Source organism: Microcaecilia unicolor, chromosome 10 (assembly GCF_901765095.1).
Source record: "Microcaecilia unicolor chromosome 10, aMicUni1.1, whole genome shotgun sequence".
Taxonomy (NCBI): Eukaryota; Metazoa; Chordata; class Amphibia; order Gymnophiona; family Siphonopidae; genus Microcaecilia; species Microcaecilia unicolor.
Genome location: NC_044040.1, coordinates 126895394 through 126916596, shown reverse-complemented (window position 1 = coordinate 126916596; position 21203 = coordinate 126895394). Strand labels below are relative to the sequence as shown.

Below are 21203 nucleotides of genomic sequence, written 5' to 3'. Positions count from 1 at the left end.
GTACTGCACCCACTAAAATTGTTCCAGGGACCTGCATACAGCCTCTAGGACTTATTGCTGCTGTATAACTTTGGCATACCAGTTCACACCTGAAGACTAATATCTCTGGAAAATTCCTTTCTTGAAATAGGCACGTTTACTCACAGTTGACTGCAGATCAGAGGTTGTGCCCCACTGGCAAAGAGTCCCCTGGTACTAAGATTAGCAGTAGGTCAGAGCTGGCACAATGGTGTACAATGCCCTCTTTCAGCACCATGCAAGGTAAGAACTACGATCTCTAACGTGGGTAACACAGGAAAGGGAACTAAAACTGTCTTACAAAAATGGCCACTACCGCATGGACTACAACAGGAAACAAAACAGGGCACACTCTGACTCAGTTAGCAGGGGGGGGGAAAGCACCAGGGGAGTAGAGCCCAGTACCCTACACCCACCACAATGCTTTGCTAATGTGACTCTGCAGGGCACCTAACAGAAAAGCTGTCACACTCACCCAAGAGCCACATCGCAACCAGGGAAAGGCTGTCAGAGGATACAACACATTCTGCTGTCATGGAGGTGGGTACGGCATTTGAGGCTGGCATATAGGTTGGCAAAAAAGGTTTTTAGTTTTATTTTTTTAGTATGGAAGGGGATTGGTGACCACTGGGGGAGTATGGGGAGGTCATCCCCCATTCCCTCCAGTGGTCATCTGGTCAGTTGGGGCACCTTTTTGAGGCTTGGTCGTGAAAATAAAAGGACCAAGTAAAGCCGGCGAAATACTGCTTAACGCCGCTTGCCCATGTCCCGCCTTCGCTTATCTACCGATACGCCCCCTTGAACTTTCACCGGCGAAGCGACGGGAGAGCGGCGATGCAGTCAAAAATGCCACTTTCGATAATACCGATTTCGCCGCTTTTAAAAAATCGCCGGCCATCTCCCGATTTGTGTCAGAAGATGGCCGGCAATCACTTTCGATTATAATCTGGATAGTCACTAAAAAGGGAGGCACGTAACTTTTCTATACTTTTTAAACAAAGAATTTTTTATTTGGATAGCACGTGTTGGCAATTCAAAGGTCACATTACTTTACATAATTATTCCAACGTCATTTCCCATATATCAGCCTTTAAAACCGGTGTCATTACTAAGCTGCCTTGACGTCATAGACGAGTTTTGCTGCCACGGCAGACTGCAGAACAAAGATTTTTTCAATCCACAGGTGAGCTCCTCATTCCGTACACTTTAGCAAAGGAGACATTCCACCTTATAATCGAAAGAGAAAAACGCCTAGATTTCGACCCAAATCGGGAGATAGACGTTTATCTCCCAAAAACGAATAAATTGGTATAAGCGAAAGCCGATTTTGGATGTTTTCAACTGCACTCCGTCGCGGATGCGGACAAAGTTAATGGGGGCGTGTCAGAGGTGTGGCGAAGGCGGAACTGGGGCGTGGTTATCGGCCGAACAGAGATGGGCGCATTTCACCGATAATGGAAAAAAAGTATGCGTTTTTAGCTAGAATTTAGGACACTTTTCCTGGACCCTGTTTTTTCACGAATAAGGCCCCAAAAAGTGCCCTAAATGACCAGATGACCACCGGAAGAAATCGGGGATGACCTCCCCTGACTCCCCAGTGGTCACTAACCCCCTCCCACCACAAAAATGATGTTTCACAATTTTTTATTTTCACCCTCAAATGTCATACCCACCTCCCTGGCAGCAGTATGCAGGTCCCTGGAGCAGTTGTTAGGGGGTGCAGTGGACTTCAGGCAGGTGGACCCAGGCCCATCCCCCCCTACCTGTTACAATTGTGCTGCTTAATGCTTAGTCGTCCAACCCCCCCAAACCCACTGTACCCACATGTAGGTGCCCCCCTTCACCCCTTAGGGCTATAGTAATGGTGTAGACTTGTGGGCAGTGGGTTTTGAGGGGGATTTGGGGGGCTCAACACACAAGGGAAGGGTGCTATGCACCTGGGAGCTCTTTTACCTTTTTTTTGTTTTTGTAAAAGTGCCCCCTAGGGTGCCCGGTTGGTGTCCTGGCATGTGAGGGGGACCAGTGCACTACGAATCCTGGCCCCTCCCACGAACAAATGCCTTGGATTTATTCGTTTTTGAGCTAGGTGCTTTCATTTTCCATTATCGCTGAAAAACAAAAACGCCCAGCTCACACATTGTTGAATAAAACATGGACGTCTATTTTTTTCGAAAATACGGTTCGGTCCGCCCCTTCACGGACCCGTTCTCGGAGATAAACGCCCATGGAGATAGACGTTTTCGTTCGATTATGCCCCTCCACATTTCCTTGAAGTATAATGGATACTTTATAGGTACTTCTGTTATCTAATCAATCGGGATGAGATATTAGTTTTTGTCTTTTTGTTTTTTGGAGCTAAAATTTAAAATGCTGTTGGTAACAGCCCATTTGACAAAATTTATCTCTGGAACGTACGCTAGATACTGTTTTAAGTAGCTACCTCTTTAATGACACCTTTGTACTGTTTTCTTCAAGTAAATTTTAGGGGCTTGGAGTCAGCTGTATGCCGCTAGCACTCTCTCATAAAATCCATTGTGGGGAGACAGTTATTGCCAGTCTTTCACTTACCATATATATAGGTTCATTGGAGCCGACTCTGTGGGTGCTGTGGGTGCTTGAGCACCCCCAATATTGAGAAAATTCCTTGTATGTGTCCAGGGAGGGGTAATTTCCATTGGGCTTAGCACCCCCAATAATTTTGAAAAGTTGGCTCCTATGTATAGGTTTGCACAAATTACTTCCTATTTTTATCGATGCGCTGTCATATTTTCACTATCAGTTTTATTGGCTTTCATTTATCACAAAACATATGATACACCACACTGGTTTCACAATTACCAACTGCATCCACTGCATGTTCAGACCTGTGCACTCTGATCTAAATGCCTTAATTTTATTATTTCATTCTCTATTTTTTATTCTAGAAGCCACACAGCTATACACCTTTGGTCTTTCCCAGTATGGCACTACTTATGTACTTATGTACTTATGTACTCCTCTTGGTTAAGCTATCAGCCACAACACAAGAGGTACATATATTCTATATATGCATTTATTAAAGTTCATGATACGTTATTTATTAGTTTTTTTAAACACATTTTCATATTTTTATAAAAATAGTATACACCATTGATATTTTATTTTATTTCATTTCATTTGTTTATCTATTCAATTATTTCAAATTCATAATATCATTACAATTCTTTAGACCATCACTCATCCATCATTTTTGATTTTTATATTTTATTGCTTGATTTTAGCTTCATCTGTTTGTTCACTATATTACTTTTAGCTTATAATCTGATTTATGCAACATTTTAACACTTATGAATGTGTTTATTGTATAAGTTAATCTGAAACATGTCACTTTTCGTTTATCTAATTTGCTCATTTAATTAGTTATTTATTTTGCTCTTTATGTAGATTCAATAGACCCCTGATGCAGGCCTTGTCAGGTCGCTTTTTAGCTGTTGATATTAAAGACTTCCTGACATCCTCCTTGAGCTGTCCTCACTTTTTTGTCCATTGCTTTTGTTGCACGTGAGGGTTTTCCTGTTACATTTACCCAGTCAATATCAGGGTAATTGAAATCATCCATTATTTTTGTGTTGTCCAGTTTGTTAGCCTCCCTAATTTCCAATAACATTTTACATCTGTCTGTTTATCCTGGCCAGGTGGACGGTAGTACACACCTATCACTATCCTTTTGCCCTTTACACATGGAATTTCAATCCATAGGGATTCCAAGATGTATTTTGTTTCCTGTAGAATTTTCAATCTATTTGTTTTAAGGCCATACTTAACATACAATGCTACCTCTCCACCAATTCGATCCACCCTATCACTACGATATAATTTGTACCCTGGTATGACAGTCTGATTTTTATTTTTATTTAAGGGCATCTGATCTACTATGGTCTCTTTTGCAACCTCACTATCAGGATACTCTATCTTCCCTGTTTTCAAATTATTCTTTCCAATGTGCATCACCTTGTATTTGTCCACATTAAACTTCATCTGCCATTTGGACGTCTAGTCTTCCAATTTTCTAAGGTCTTCCTGTAATATTTCACAGTCCGCACATGTTTTAACAACCTTGAATAGTTTTGTATCATCTGCAAATTTGATCACCTCACTTGTCGTTCCGATTTCCATATCATTTATAAATATGTTAAATAGTACCTAAATATGTTAAATAGTACCGGTCCCAGTACAGATCCCTATGGCACTCCACTGTTCACCCTCCTCCATTGAGAAAATGACCATTTAACCCTACCCTCTGTTTTCTGTCCAATAACCAATTCCTTATCCACACCAGAACCTTGCCTTTTATCTCATGACTCTTTCATTTTCTCAGGAGTCTCTCATGAGGAACTTTATCAAAACCTTTCTGAAAATCTAGATACACTACATCAACTGGCTCACCTTGATCCACATGTTTATTTATGCCTTCAAAGAATTGAAGCAAATTGGTGAGGCAATACTTCCCTCGGCTTAATGCTGACTCTGTCCCATTAAACCATGTTTGTCTATGTGTTGTGTAATTTTATTCTTTATAATAGTTTTCACTATTTTGCCCAGCACTGATGTCAGGCTTACTAGAACCCTTTTTAAAAATCAGAGTCACATTGGCCACCCTCCAATCTTCAGGTATTACGGATGATTTTACTAACAGGTTACATATTACTAACAGCAGATCAGCAATTTCATGCTTGAGTTCTTTGAGTACCCTTGGATGTATGCCATCTGGTCCAGGTGATTTACTACTCTTTAATTTGTCCATTTGGCTCAGTACATCTTCCAGTTTCACCGATATTTCTTTCAGTTGCTCTTCATCATCAACCTTGAAAAACAATTCTGGTACAGGCAGATCTCTTACATCTTCTTCCATAAAAACAGAAGCAAATAATTTATTAAGTTTCTCCACTATGGCCTTGTCCTCCCTGAGTGCCCCTTTTGCTCCTTCATGATCTAACGGTCCCACGGATTCCTTCGCAGGCTTTCTGCTTCTGATGTACCTGAAAAAGTTGTTACTGTGAGTTTTAGCCTCTGTGACAAGTTTCTCTTCACATTCTCTTTTAGCCTTCTTTATTAATGTTTGCATTTGACTTGCCAGTGCTTATGTTGCTTCTTATTTTCTTCATTTGGGTCCTTTTTCCATTCTTTGAAGGACAATCTTTTGGCTGTAATGGCCTCTTTTACTTCACCTTCTGACGTTTTCTCTTCTTTCCACCTTTGCAAATGCGTGGAATGCATCTGGACTGACCTTCCAAGATGGTATTTATGAATAACGTCCATGCCTGATATTGAGGGGCATAATCGAATGCGAACGCCCATCTCCATGGGCGTCTATCTCTGAGAACGGGTATGTAAAGGGCGGGAAAAAACGTATTTTTGAAAATAAATGGGCGTCCATCTTTTTTCCGATAATATGGTTTGTGCCCGGCAAATGCATTGGATTTGTGTGGATTTGAGCTGGGCGGTTTCATTTTTCAGCGATAATGGAAACCGAAGGCGCCCAGCTCAAAAACGACCAAATCCAAGGCATTGGTTCATGGGAGGGGGCCAGGATTCGTAGTGCACTGGTCCCCCTCACATGCCAGGACACCAACCGGGCACCCTAGGGGGGCACTTCTAACAATTTAAAATAAACAGTTAACTACCTCTGAAGTCCATAGCTCCATTCCTTTGGGTGCTGAGCCCCCCCAAATCCCCCCCCAAAACCCACTGCCCACAACTCTACACAATTACTATAGCCCTTATGGCTGAAGGGGGGCACCTAGATGTGGATACAGTGGGTTTTGGGGGCGGTTTGGAGCGCTCCCATTTACCACCACAAGTGTGACAGGTGGGGGGGGGGGGGGGGATGGGCCTGGGTCCACCTGCCTGAAGTCCACTGCACCCACTAACAACTGCTCCAGGGACCTGCATACTGCTGTGATGGAGCTAGGTATGACATTTGAGGCTGGCATACAGGCTGGAAAGAAAAGTTGTTAAAGTTGTTTTTTTTGGGTGAGAGGGGGTTAGTGACCACTGGGGGAGTCAGGGGTGCTCATTCCTGATTCCCTCTGGTGGTCATCTGGTCATTTAGGGCACTTTTTTGTGACTTGTTCATGAAAAAAAAGGGTCCAAAAAAGTGACCCAAATTCGTGCTAAAAATGCCTTTCTTTTTTCGATTATCAGCCGAGGATGCTCATCTCTCCTCAGCCGATAAACACGCCCCAGTCCCACCTTCACCACGCCTCCGACACGCCCCCGTCAACTTTGGCCGTTTCCGCGACAAATTGCAGTTGAAGACGCCCAAAATCGGCTTTTGATTATACCGATTTGGACGCCCACGGGAGAAAGACGCCCATCTCCAGATTTGGGTCGAAATATGGGTGTCTTTCTCTTTCAAAAATAAGCTGGCTAGTGTCCTAACCTTTGCAGCCGATCCTTTTAGTTTCTTTTTAACCATTTTCTTCATTTTATTATAGTTGCCCTTTCGAAACTTAAATGTAGCTACAGTAGATTTCCTTTGAAGGTTCATCCCAGATAGTAGCTCAAACTTGATTATGTTATGATCACTATTTTTCAGGGAACCCAACACCACCACCACTTGCACTATGCCCTGTACCCAACAAGGACCAGATCCAAAATGGCTCCCCCTCTTGTCAGTTCCTGGACCAGCTGCTCCAAGAAGCAGTCGTTTATTCCATCTAGAAATTTTAGCTCCCTGGCACTCCCTGATGTAACATTTATCCAGTGAACATTGTGGTAACTGAAATCACCCATTATTATAGCATTGTCTAATTTGCCAGCTTTCTTAATCTCTGTAAACATTTGTCTATTCATTCTGTCCCGGTGGACAGTAGTACAGCCCTACAAGAATACTCCTTCCCTTCACACATGGAATTTCTATCCATAAGGATTCAATGTTGCTCAATTTCCTCTTTAACATATAGCACAACCACCGTCCAATTTGATCCTCACTATCATTGTGATACAATTTGTACCCTGTTAACACAGTGTCCCATTGATTGTCCTCTTTCCACCAAGTCTCTGAGATGCCTATTATATCTACCTCATCATTTAGTGCTATATATTCTAACTCTCCCATTTTATTTTTTAGGCTTCTAGCATTTATATACAGGCACTTCAATTTGTGTTTTTTCCTTTGATCTACAAGCTGCTTAGAAGTTGAAGGAGATATTCTGCATCCTTTATCCTGCTCTTCCATTAAGCACACCTGGCTTACTTTCAGCATTGTTGAAACCTCTCTACTGGGATTCCCTAAATGTCCTGTTTCAATAGTATCCTTCAAGGATACTCCACACCAAACCATGTGCTCCTGGGCAACTGTCAGCTTTCCCCACCATTCTAGCTTAAAAGCTGTTCTATCTCTTTTTTAAAAGCCAGCACCAGCCTGGTTCCATCCCGGTTAAGGTGGAGCCCATCCTTTCAGAACAGTCTCCCCCTTTCCCAGAATGTCGCCCAGTTCCTAACAAATCTAAATCCCTCATGCCTGAACCATCGTCTCAACCGCTCATTGAAACTTCGGAGCTCTGCCTGTTTCTTGGGTCCTGCGCGTGGAACAGGGAGCATTTCTGAAAATGCTACCCTAGAGATTCTGGATTTGAGAGTTCTACCTAAGAGCCTAAATTTGGCTTCCAGAATATCCCTCCCACATTTTACTATGTCATTGGTACCCACATGGTCACCAAGATAGCTGTCTCCTTCCCAGCACTATCTAAAATCCTATCTAGTCACCAGGCGATCCTCACGTCCACCAGCCACACAGCTATCTACTTGCCTAATGATTGAATCACCAACTACAACAGCTGTCCTAACCCTTTCTGCCTGGGCAGAAGCTCTTGGAGACATATCCTCAGTACGAGAGGATAGTGTATCCCCCAGTGGGCAGACCCTGGCTACAGGAGTACTTCCTACTTCACCTGGGTGGTGCTCTTCTTCTAGAAGACTTCCCTCCTCCAAGGCGACACTGGGGCTACCTGACTGGAGGTGGGACTTCTCTACAACGTCCCGGTAGGCCTCCTCTATGTACTTCTGTCTCCCTCAGCTTTACCAAGTCTGCTACTCTAGCTTCAAGAGAACGGACCCGTTCTCTGAGAGCTAGGAGCTCTTTGCATCGAGCACACACATATAACTGCTCACCAACTGGAAGATAATTATATATGTGACCCTCAATGCAAAAGACTAGATGGCACCCCTCTTGCTGCTGGTCTGCTGACTCCATCTTAGTATTTTTGAGTTTTTCAATAATTTAAAACTTGCTAAGGTATTAAGGATATTAGCCTAATATAAAAATGTATTTTGTTTATATGGTATATAATGTGATTTATTTAGTGTTTTCTTCTTAGGAAGTAATGAAATGTAATTAAAACTCTGTAAGATAACTCCTCGCTTGTTATCCTAATTACAATAACTGACTATAAATGAAGAGTTGTGCCAGGGGTGGCTGGGTGTTTAGTCCAGTAACCACTTGACTTTAATTCTTAAATTACAGAAAACAACTGTCCTTAGTTCTTTATATCACTGATGCTTAATTCCTACAAACATATTACATTAAGTAATGGCAAAGAACCATAGAATATATTAACAATATTATTGTGAGGCTTAGTTGAACCAAATCTGGAATAAATTGCTCAGTACCTCAGTCCAAAAGTTATGGAAAGGATCATATGTCTCCATGCTGCTGATTCTCTGCATACCATTAAAACCTCCAATTGCATAGACTTTGCCACATAAAACAGCCATTTTGTGCCTCCAACGACCACAATTTAAATATTCTACCTGAATCCACTTATTTATGGAGGAATTATATTTCCAAACCTCTTGCTGTGTTTCTTTCCCACCTACAATATGAAACAAAAAGGAATTCAATCAGTCTGTCGCTCTCCCACATACCCCCCTCCCAATATTCAGCCAGCGGTGGTCAATGGTTTTTTTAAATGCTTACCCTCACTGGCTAGAATAGCCCCAAATATTCAGTGTCAGGTCATGTCCAGGCACTAGCACTGAAATTTGGGAGCTAAATGTCATGAGGATGGCTGCTAGAGCCTATGCAGGTCCTGGCCAATACTGAGACAGGACACATATAAAACAAATTTTGGGTGCAATACAGAGATGTGCGTGCCAACAAATTGCTTAAGCCAATTAACACCAGTTATTGGCATTATTTGGCAACTATATGGATTTGCACGTGCTTCTCCCTACGTACAATTCTATAAGGTTGTACACAGAAGTTGTCTCACATGCAGCCAAAAAGGGGATGTGACCATGGGAGGGGCATGGGTATGGGCGGGTTTGTGGCGTTCCCATATTTTAGGAATGATGTTATTGAATTCCAGGGTTGCACATTCAACTTGTGCGCCAGGATTTACACCAGGTTTCACTTGGTGTAAATCCAGATGCCCAAATTTGGTCATAGGAATGTGTGCTAAGAGCTATTATATAAAGGGTGCTTGGCATGGAGTGCTCTTTATAGAATGCGATTTCAGCGTGGATTTTTCCAGCACCTAACTTTCAGTACCATTTTCTGAATCCGGCCCTTTATTTCTATTCAGATAGTTAGAACAAGGCATTATTGCTTATATAATCTGATTGACTGTAGATCAGTGATTCAGTATAATTCATAAGAACATAAGAACATAAGTATTGCCATACTGGGAAAGACCAACGGTCCATCATGCCCAGCATCCTGTTTCCAACAGTGGCTAATCCAGGTCACAAATACCTGGCAAGATCCCAAAAAAGTACAAAACATTCTATACTGCTAATCCCAGAAATAGTAGATTCTCCCCGTCCATTTAATAATGGTCTATGGACTTTTTCTTTAGGAAGCCATCCAAACCTTTTTTAAGCTCCGCTAAGCTAACCGCCTTTACCACATTCTCCAGAAATGAAGTACAGATTTTAATTACACGTTGAGTAAAGAAATATTTTAAATTTCCTACATTGTAGCTTCATCGCATACCCCCTAGTCCTAGTATTTTTGGAAAGCGTAAACAGACACTTCACATCTACCCGTTCCACTCCACTCATTATTTTATAGACCTCTATCATATCTCCCCTCAGCCACCTTTTCTCCAAGCTGAAGAGCCCTAGCCGCTTTAGCCTTTCCTCATAGGGAAGTTGTCCCATCCCCTTTATCATTTTTGTCGCCCTTCTCTGCACCTTTTCTAATTCCACCTATATCTTTTTTGAGATGTGGCGACCAGAATTGAACACAATATTCGAGGTGCGGTCGCACCATGGCATTATAACATCCTAATTTTTGTTTTCCATTCCTTTCCTAATAATACCTAACATTCTATTTGCTTTCTTAGCCGCAGCAGCACACTGAACAGAAGGTTTCAACGTATCATCAACAACGACACCTAGATCCCTTTCTTGGTGACTCCTAACGTAGAACCTTGCATGACGTAGCTATAATTCAGGTTCCCCTTTCCCACATGCATCACTTTGCACTTGCTCACATTAAACGTCATCTGCAATTTAGACACTCAGTCTCCCAGTCAATATCAGCGATCCAAGGATTGGGTTAATATCAAGCCCATTTTACTACATATAGAAACATAGTAAGTCAGGGGAGGTCTCTGGTCTATAATGAGTCCACATATCATTTTTCAGAGGACTTTTACATGCCAAGTCTATATGCAACAATTCATTTAATCAGAGACTTAGTTGGTGATTCTAAACTTGGCTTAGTGTTTATAACTTAGACTTGGATTACAAAAAACGAGGGACCAAGATTGAACATACTTTGTCCTTCAGGTTATATGACAACTTACTACACTAGGATTTGTAAAAAAAGGTAGTGGAGTTTTGGTATTTCACAAAGAATGGCTATCAATTCAGAGGCCCTTTTACTAAAGGGCTTTAAGCCCTTACACATGGTTAGCGTGGAAGAACAGGTTACCGTATAAACGCGTTACTACTACTACTACTACTACTACTATTTAGCATTTCTATAGCGCTACAAGGCATACGCAGCGCTGCACAAACATAGAAGAAAGACAGTCCCTGCTCAAAGAGCTTACAATCTAATAGACAAAAAATAAATAAAGTAAGCAAATCAAATCAATTAATGTGAACGGGTAGGAAGAGAGGAGGGTAGGTGGAGGCGAGTGGTTACAAGTGGTTACGAGTCAAAAGCAATGTTAAAGAGGTGGGCTTTCAGTCTAGATTTAAAGGTGGCCAAGGATGGGGCAAGACGTAGGGGCTCAGGAAGTTTATTCCAGGCGTAGGGTGCAGCGAGACAGAAGGCGCAAAGTCTGGAGTTGGCAGTAGTGGAGAAGGGAACAGATAAGAAGGATTTATCCTTGGAGCGGAGTGCACGGGAAGGGGTGTAGGGAAGGACGAGTGTGGAGAGATACTGGGGAGCAGCAGAGTGAGTACATTTATAGGTTAGTAGAAGAAGTTTGAACAGGATGCGAAAATGGATAGGGAGCCAGTGAAGGGTCTTTAGGAGAGGGGTAGTATGAGTAAAGCGACCCTGGCGGAAGATGAGACTGGCAGCAGAGTTTTGAACCGACTGGAGAGGGGAGAGGTGACTAAGTGGGAGGCCAGCAAAAAGCAGATTGCAGTAGTCTAAACGAGAGGTGACAAGGGTGTGGATGAGGGTTTTGGTAGAGTGCTCGGAAAGAAAGGGGCGGATTTTACGGATGTTGTAAAGAAAGAAACGACAGGTCTTGGCAATCTGCTGGATATGAGCAGAGAAGGAGAGAGAAGAGTCAAAGATGACCCCAAGGTTTCGAGCTGAGGAGACAGGGAGAATGAGAGAGCCATCAACAGAAATAGAAAACGGGGGGGGGGGGGGGGGGGGGAGCGGGGAGGTGGGTTTGGGGGGGAAAATGAGAAGCTCGGTTTTGGTCATATTTAATTTCAGGTGGCATTGAGACATCCAGACAGCAATGTCAGACAAGCACGCTGAAACTTTGGTTTGGATGCAAGGTGAGATATCAGGGGTAGAAAGGTAGATTTGGGAGTCATCAGCATAGAGATGGTAGGAAAAGCCATGGGATGAGATTAATGAACCAAGGGAAGAAGTGTAGATAGAAAAGAGGAGGGGACCAAGAACAGAACCCTGAGGTATGCCGACAGGCAGAGGGATAGAAGTAGAAGAGGATCCACCAGAGTGAACGCTAAAAGTGCGGAGGGAGAGGTAGGAAGAGAACCAGGAAAGGACAGAGTGTTAAAGAGTTTGTGGTATTTTGTGGATATTACTCACATTAAAATGGAAGTTGAAGAAGCAGACATGATGAAGATAGATTTTAAAAAGTCTTTATTGTAGAAAGCTAGATAAAAAGGTTCTCGACAGGGCCATGTTTCGCCTAGCAGGACTAGTATCTCTGCTCATTCATTAATCTCTGTGCGTGGTTGGAAAATCTGGCTTTCAAACTGAGGTTGTGTCATATGACTTGTTGTCAGACACATGAAACTTTATTCAAACTTGCAGCAGATATTCCAAAACATACATAATTCCATCAAATAAAAATTTTAGAAAAAGGAAGAAAAACTTATTCTTAGAGGGCACAATTTCTTTGGCATACAGAATCCGCGAACTATGACAATTAAACCCATAAAAAATCATGATTAAAAACAGAAAAAAAATAAAATGGATACAGATTCAAAAAAGTTCAATAACGCATGCAAAAACCATCTTTTAAAAAGAAAAATAAATTCTAGAAGGGCAGCCCTCCCCTGGCTTGCATACATCAAAAAAATTTGAAAATGAAACCATTAAAAATTGCAGTTAAAATGGCAGAAACAAAATGGCTGCCGTCAGTCAGGGAAGTTGTGCTCTTCATGAATCTGCCTTTCTTTTTTTTTTTTTAAACAAGTAGTTTTGAGGAAGTTACTGAATTTTTTTCTGATGGCAGCCATTTTGTTTCTGGCATTTTAATCACAATTTTTTTAATCGTTTTACTTATGGATTTTTTTTTTTTACATGTGCAAGTCAGGGAGGTTGTGCTCTTCAAGAATATGACCTTGTTTTGTTAACACAAGCATTTTTGAGGGATTTGTTGAACTTTTTTTTTGACAGCAGACATTTTATTTCTGCCATTTTTAATCACAATTTTTTATGGTTTCATTATGTATGTTTTAGAATGTCTGATACTACTGTCAATAAAGTTTCATGTGGCTGACAACAAGTCAAATGACCCAGCCTTAGTTTAAACCTAATTTTTCCAGCCACATACAGAAAATCATGAATGAGCAGAGATCCCCCTATGTGTCTGAAGGTTCTGGTGAGTTTCTCTTTCATTTTTTCTCTGACTTGCATATATACATTGTTTTTACTAAACCCTCTTTGAGAAATGTCTTGCAGTAGCAATAAGATACGGTATATAAATTGACGTAAATAAATAAATAAATAAATAAATTTTAAAAAATGATTAATTGTTTCAGTTTTACCTAGGTATATTGGCAATATTACATCTTGGGCTTTATGCTAAGTGAAGTGGCAGCATCACAACTTAAGGGTATGTAATAATATCCTGACTGGTTCCAAGACACCTTTTAATGTATTTATTTGTATTATGTGTACAGTATATTTATATTTATTTAATGATCTATTTATTTATATATACTTTTCAATTTTGTGTTAATTTTAAGTTAATGTTATACTAATGAATATGGTGTTTTAACAGTCAATTGGTTTTAAGTTATACATATGCAGTATGTTTATGATTTTTTGGTCTATGTTTATTAGGTATATGTACATCCATTTTCATGCTAACTTACATTTTTATATGTTTATTAGTATAAGTATCGCCCCTGAAGCAGCTCTGCTAGGTGAAACACAGTGCAATGTCGGGCACTTTTTTATCTGCCTTTCTACAATAAAGGCTTTTTTATCTACCTTCATCATGTTTGCTTCTTTGACTTCCATTTTACTTGGACTAGTGGACCAATTGCCCATCTGTTTTCTAGCATCATCCTTACTTGACAAGATGTCCTTTTCACCGTTGAAAGACATCCTTAGCTTTTCTGATGATTAGCTCAATAGCCTCCTTCCCTCAGAAACCCTTCTTCAAAGACAATGAGGAATTTGATAACTTTCTTAACCACTGGGAAGAGGTGATTAAACTCAGTAAAAGGATGATTAGGATGGAATTACATGGCACTTCTTTGTTGGACTATTGTAAATTTAAGAGAATACCAAAGGGATTAAGGATCAACATCCAAGTATATGGACGATCTGTCTTTTATGAAACAATGGGAGACAATTTTAAATAAATGTTCACTGGACCCGATGATCCTCATTGTACAGACATCAAAGTAAAAGGAATTTTAAAAAAATAAAAGCTGATTTGTATGAAGAATTACAATTTTTGAATGAAAATTATACTTGCTTTGATGAGTTACATAAGGAATATAAAAGGATGTGGACTGGTTTAGAAAGGAACTTAAGATGTCTAAGTTTGAAAAATTTTAACGTGATGAGAGGGATTATAAATATGGAACAGTTTAACCTGGCATAATAGAAATAGTCTTGCTCAGAGGCAGGATAGACAACAAAATCAATGGAACAAGGAAGGTAGAATGAACTACAATAATGAGAAACCCCAGAAAAGGAGTAATACTAGTCCAAAATTTAATAGGGCCAATAAGAGACTAAGAAACAATTCGGATGACATTTTTTTTATCTCTGTGCCTCCCTTTACACCACCCCACCTAAAGTAGCCATTTCACAACAGGTTTTTCAGTTAGGGAAGCTATGGAGGAAGGACTCCACAGCAGCTACCCAACAGACAGATAGAGATCCTTTTCAGTACAGCGGAAGAGGGAGGGAGAGAGGGAGAAGGAGGGTATACCAACTCCATATGAACTACCAATTCCATTCAAATTATCAAAATTGATAAGTAATGTCATATTTTGAAGAGACCTTTGAATAAAGCAGAAACTAAAGTCATGGAAAAAGGACTTTCTTTTGTACCAACACCTCAATACAATGCCTTTAATACATGGGTTGACCTTCTAAGTTTACTAGGAAATTGATGATACTGGATTACTTCTCCACCAATACAAAAAGCAATGCCAACCTATCCATTGTTAAGAAGAACAGCAGATGGCAGCCCTCTGGCAACACTAATCCCCTCATATACATGTTTGAGAAATTAGTTATGAAGGATATTGAAAAGCTAGAACACCTTAAGGTGGCCAAGCAGGTAGAAAAGGCAATGGTCAATAATAGGCATCTTAGGTTTGGGCACATAAGGAGAGGGATGACCAGAAGGAAAAAAGAGGTAACAGTGCCCTTGTATAAGTCTCTGGTGAGACCCCATTTGGAGTACAGTGTGCAAATCTGGAGACCGCACCTACAGAAAGATAGAAACAGGATAGAGTCGGTCCAGAGGGTGGATATCAAATTGGTAAATAGTCTCTGTCATAAAAAATATGGGGACAGGCGCATGGACCTCAAAATATATACACTGGGAGAGAGGCGGAAGAGAAGGGATATGATACAGACATTTAAATACCTCAGTGGTGTTAATACTCAGGAGGTGAGCCTTTTTCAAATAAAGGAAAACTCTGGAATGAGGGCATAGGATGAAGTTACGAGGAAACAGGCTTAGGAAGCATCTAAGAAAACACTATTTCATGGAAAGGGTGGCAGATGTGTGGAATGGCCTCCCAGTGGAGGTCATGGAAATGAAGACCGAATCGGAATTTAAGAAAGTGTGGGACAGGCACGTGGGATCCCTTAGAAAAAGGAGGAGTTAGTGGTTATTGAGGAAGGGCAGACTGGATGGGACATTTGGTCCTTATCTGCTGTCATGGTTCTATGTTTCTATCATACGAGAAGAGAATGAAGCAATTATGATTTTGAAGAATGACAATAGCATTGTCATTAATCCAGCAGATAAAGGAGGGGTTTTTGTTGTCATGGATAGTGATAAGTATGTGGCAGAAATAGAGAGACAACTAGAAGATCAGAAGAAGCTGAAATGTGATCCTACATCGAATATAGGGCACTCTGGTGGTTTCCTGACAAATAAAGAAAAAGAGTTTCTTACTGTACAGAATCCCATTACACCTACCATATACATTGTTCCAAAAATCCATAAATCAATAGAATCTCCTCCAGGTAGACCTATCATATTGGCCATTGGTTCATTGCTTGAGCCATTATCAGTATTTACTGACTGATTTCTAAGACATGTGTGTTTCAAAGATTCCATCGTTCATTAGGGTCTCCACAGTAGTTATTAATATATTAAATACTATTGAGTTTGACAGCAATATCATATTAGTCACGTTTGATGTGGAGTCCCTGTACACTAATGTTCCTCAGCAGGAAGCATTACAAAAGAAACTTTTTTCTGAGAATTCCAACACACTTTGTGGTACAGCTGGTCACTATTGCACTTACCAAATTTTTTTTCAAATATCATAATACATACTATCAACATATAAAAGGGACAGCAATGGGTGCCACTATAGCACCCTCTGTAGCTAATCTGAAACAATTTCCTATAGAACATGCTTTTAAGGAACAGATAGTTTTATAGAAAAGGTGTATTGAAGGTCTGTTTATGATTTGGCAAGATAGTGAAGAGGATTTACGCAGCTTTTATAGATGGCTTAATATTTTTGATAGTAATTTACAGTTTAAGATGCAGTTTGATAAGAAACGCATACCATTTTTAGATATATTTTGTAATGCGACCTATGGCTGTACTGTTGGTAAGAGTCCTTTTCCGTCTTTTAGGGGAAGGCTGCTGAAAAGCAAGCCTCAAGATACAAAAAAAAAATCCGGTTTCAATCCCAGTCCTTAAATTCTGTCCAGGATGTCAGCCTTGCTTTTCAAAAATAGCTCCTAGTACTCCTTAGTAGTAACAGTTCTGCTATACAGAACAGTATTTGGCTGTTTGTCTTCTTCTATTAAGCAAGGCAAAAAGGAAGGCACACTTCACCCTTCCCTCCTCCAGTAAAGTTCCTTGGTAAACAGTTTGTTTAAACTTTTCTGCAGTAGGGCTTGAGAACTCCAAGGGAACTTTAAATGTCTCCCTCCTCAGAGCTTAGTCCTATACCCATAGGCGTAGTTTGACTGTTTAATTTGGGGGGGCAAAGAATGGGCGGGGCATATTAGCATATCATTTGCATATATAAATATGCAAATGAATATGCTAATATGGAGGAAGGAAATGAAATTTACAGGCAAAATATCACAGATGCACATTTCAAAAAGCTGACACATTTCAATTAATAAATTATGAATAAAATACTTTTATTTACCTTTGTTGTCTGATCATTTAGTTTTTCTATTCGCTTTGATCCCAGTGTCTTCTGTTTTATGCAGTGTCTTCTTTCCAGTAGGCTTCCCTCTGCTCCCCACCCTCCCAGTCCCATCCATCTCTTGCTCCTTCCCTCTGCTCCCCACCCCTCCCAGTCCCATCCATCTTCTGTTCCTTCCCTCTGCTCACCATCCCTCCCAGTCCCATCCATCTTCTGTTCCTTCCCTCTGCTCACCATCCCTCCGTCCCATCCATCTTCTGCTCCTTCCCTCTGCTGTGCCTGACCTCTCCCAATCCCATCCATCTCCTGGTCCATCCCTCTGCTCCCCACCCCTCCCAGTCCCATTCATCTCCTGCTCCTTCCCTCTGCTTCCCACCCCCATCCATCTCTTGCTCCTTCCCTCTGCTTCCCACCCCTCCCAGTCCCATCCATCTCTTGCTCCTTCCCTCTGCTTCCCACCCCTCCCAGTCCCATTCATCTCCTGCTCCTTCCCTCTGCTTCCCACCCCTCCCAGTCCCATCCATCTCTTGCTCCTTCCCTCTGCTTCCCACCCCCATCCATCTCTTGCTCCTTCCCTCTGCTTCCCACCCCTCCTAGTCCCATCCATCTCTTGCTCCTTCCCTCTGCTTCCCACCCCTCCCAGTCCCATTCATCTCCTGCTCCTTCCCTCTGCTTCCCACCCCTCCCAGTCCCATCCATCTCTTGCTCCTTCCCTCTGCTTCCCACCCCTCCCAGTCCCATTCATCTCCTGCTCCTTCCCTCTGCTTCCCACCCCTCCCAGTCCCATCCATGTTCCCTCTGCTCCCCCCCCCCCGAGGTCCAAGATGGTGACTCCGTTTACCCCCTCTCTTCCTCCCTCCCTCCCTCCGGTGCAGGCAACAGTCTTCAGCTTTTCCAGCGTTCCTGGCAGCGGTAGCGATGTACACGCTGCCTTTGGTCTGCCCCGGAAGCCTTCTCTTCAAGTTCCTGTTCCCACCTATGCGGGAACAGGAACTTGAAGAGAAGGCTTTGGGGCAGAGCCAAAGGCAGCGTGTACAACGCTACCGCTGCCAGGAACGCTGGAAGACTGCTGCCTGCGCCGGAGGGAGGGAGGAAGAGAGAGGGGTAGACGGACACGCTCCTCTCCGTCCGCTTGGCTTCCCTGCCCTCTCTGTCTGCGTCCCGCCTTCCTCTGACGTCATTTCCTTTCGGGCGGGACGCAGATAGAGAGGGCAGGGAAGCCAAGCGGATGGAGAGGAGCGCGTGCCTGCATGTGTTGTTTTTTTTTAACTAATGGCGCGGCGGCGCCTCGCGTCGTTTGGGGGGGCATTGCCCTCCCTCGCCCCCCCCCAGTCTATGCCTATGCCTATACCCCAAGACAAACACACAAATGGAACCCAAAGCACAGCTACTGCTTGTCAGTTAAAATTCATCTCACAGTTCAAAATACCACCAGCCCCGCCTCTGCCGTCCAATCTCCGCTAAGCTCCTGAGGATCCCTTCTTTCCGAACAGGATTCCTTTATGTTTATCCCACGCATGTTTGAATTCCGTTACTGTTTTCATCTCCACCACCTCCTGCGGGAGGTCATTCCAAGCATCCACCACTCACTCCGTGAAAAAATACTTACTGACATTTTTCTTGAGTCTGCCCTCCTTCAATCTCATTTCATGTCCTCTCGTTCTACCACCTTCCCATAACCGGAAAAGGTTCGTTTGCGGATTAATACCTTTCAAATATTTGAACGTCTGTATCATATCACCCCTGTTTCTCCTTTCCTCCAGGGTATACATGTTCAGGTCAGCAAGTCTCTCCTCATACGTCTTGTAACGCAAATCCCATACCATTCTCGTAGCTTTTCTTTGCACAGCTTCAATTCTTTTTACATCCTTTTTTTTTTTTTTTTTCCTTTTTTTTTTTAATTTATTTTTATTTTTATGCACACAATGACAAGTTGTAGCTACATATAACATAATTGAAAAACTCCACATACAGCATAAAGAAAAACAACAGGTCCATATAAATGATCTGCATCCACATCAAGCTGTGTGCTGCTACAACATTCTACATTGCGTTTTATTTATTATAATTCCAGAAACTCCCCCCAGTCATACATTCTTGTACTCCCGCAAACTCACCGTCCAAAGCCTCATCAATCATACCTCCCCCCCCCCATTCAGCCCAACATTCGCCTTCGTCTCCCTTCCCCATCTCCATCTTTAGGTAAGTGTAGTTAAACACTCCGCCCACAACATAGCATACGCCCTGGTATTTGACTTGGTGGCCTTTGAATAAAGTTGCTTCTCATATGTGCCCACCTCCCGCATTCTCGACTTCCACACTGCCCCTAATGCACCTTCTTCAGCAGTCCAGAAATATAAAATGGTTTTCTTTACCAGCAACAAGGTGACATATATCAACCTCCTATAAGGTTGTGTTAGGCCTTGCTTAATTAAAAGGGATTGGTCTCCTAACAACAAGGTTGCATAGTCCCACTCCAGTGTCTGTCGCACAACAGTGTTGATCACCTGTATGGCGTCATTCCACAGCGTCAGTGCCGGACACTCTAAGTAGGAGTGCAGCAACGTTCCCCCCCACCTATGGCATTTAATACAGCGATCATCCTCCCAAAGTCCTAGTTGTACCCCCTTAGCCCTAGAGATGTGTGCCCTATGTAGGATCTTGAATTGCATCTCCTGCAAATCGGCCACTTTGACCATTTCATATAGAGTCGTGAAGAACTTTTGAAACGTTTGTTCAGTGTACGTAGTTCCCAATTCCCCATTCCATTTCTCTACCAACTGCTGCATCTCCTCTACCCGCCTATTTTCATTCAACACTTTATACCAAGTCGATAAGCCATTTAGTTGATATGGGATTTTAAGAAGAATCCGGTCTAATGGTCCCCATGTCCAAGCTTCCCCATATTCTGCTCTCAGTGTGGCCCAGTAATGCCTAACCTGAAGGTATTGCAACATGTTTTTGTTGGTCAGATCCCATTGTTCCTTAACCCTGTCAAACGTGTCGAAAACATCCGTGTCATCAACTAATAATTGCCCCAGAATCCTGCACCCATTATCCCTCCATGTGGTAAATGCCGTTCTACCCATCCCCGGCCGGAACGCCTCATTGCCTACAAGGCTCATGAAGGGTGAGGCCACTGGCGTTTTTTGTTGTTGTCTTCTCCACCACCCCCAAGCTCGTCTCATAGGTCCCAGGAACTCCCTTCTGCTAGCAATATTAATATCGTTGCTTTTACCGCCATGTATGAGATTAATAAAGGACCAAGGCCTACTCCAGGTTTCCAACCCTCCCTCTGGTAGATACCTCTGTTGTTCAATAACCCCCTCATAAATGAAGCGCATAAGCGCCGCCACGTTATACATACGTAAATCGGGAAGGCCCAGTCCCCCCCTCTCCTTCCTCTGTGACAACTTTACGTATCCTATCCGGGCTCCTTTCCCACGCCAGATAAAACCCCTAATAATGGACCGGAACAAACGTTCCTCCTTCCGTAACACCCAAATGGGGGCTGCCTGTATGGGATAGAGAATTTTGGGCAAGAGAATCATTTTAACCAATGCTACTCTACCCATCAGGGAGAGCGGCAACTCTTTCCATTTATCACATAGCTGCCTAATGCGCTCTAAATGCTCTGTCACATTTTTTTTATAGAAAAGTTTTTTATTTGTACTAAGGAAAACCCAGAGGTACCTCATCGCCCCTTTTACTGGTTTTATTGCTAGGCCCTCCATCCCTGGATCTCCTTCTATGCCTGCCAACGGGAGCAGTTCCGACTTGTCGCAGTTCACTCGCAATCCTGAGAGATCTCCAAACTCCCCAATTAGTTGGAGTGCTCCAGGCAGATCTCTGGGACCATTGGCCAAATACAAAAGTATGTCATCGGCAAAAAGGTTCACCTTAAACTCTCTATTGCGCACCCAAAGTCCCCTTATGTG

The 21203-nt window shown here is 42.3% G+C and overlaps 1 protein-coding gene across 1 annotated transcript in view; it reads right to left on the bottom strand.

Annotated features, from left to right (window-relative positions):
- The window catches only part of KLHL6 (kelch like family member 6), a 453247-nt gene that overhangs the window by 78290 nt on the left and 353754 nt on the right, over positions 1 to 21203 (bottom strand). Inside the window, 1 exon segment of the mRNA XM_030216961.1 lies at positions 8671 to 8873. Coding sequence (XP_030072821.1) covers positions 8671 to 8873 — 203 coding nt within the window.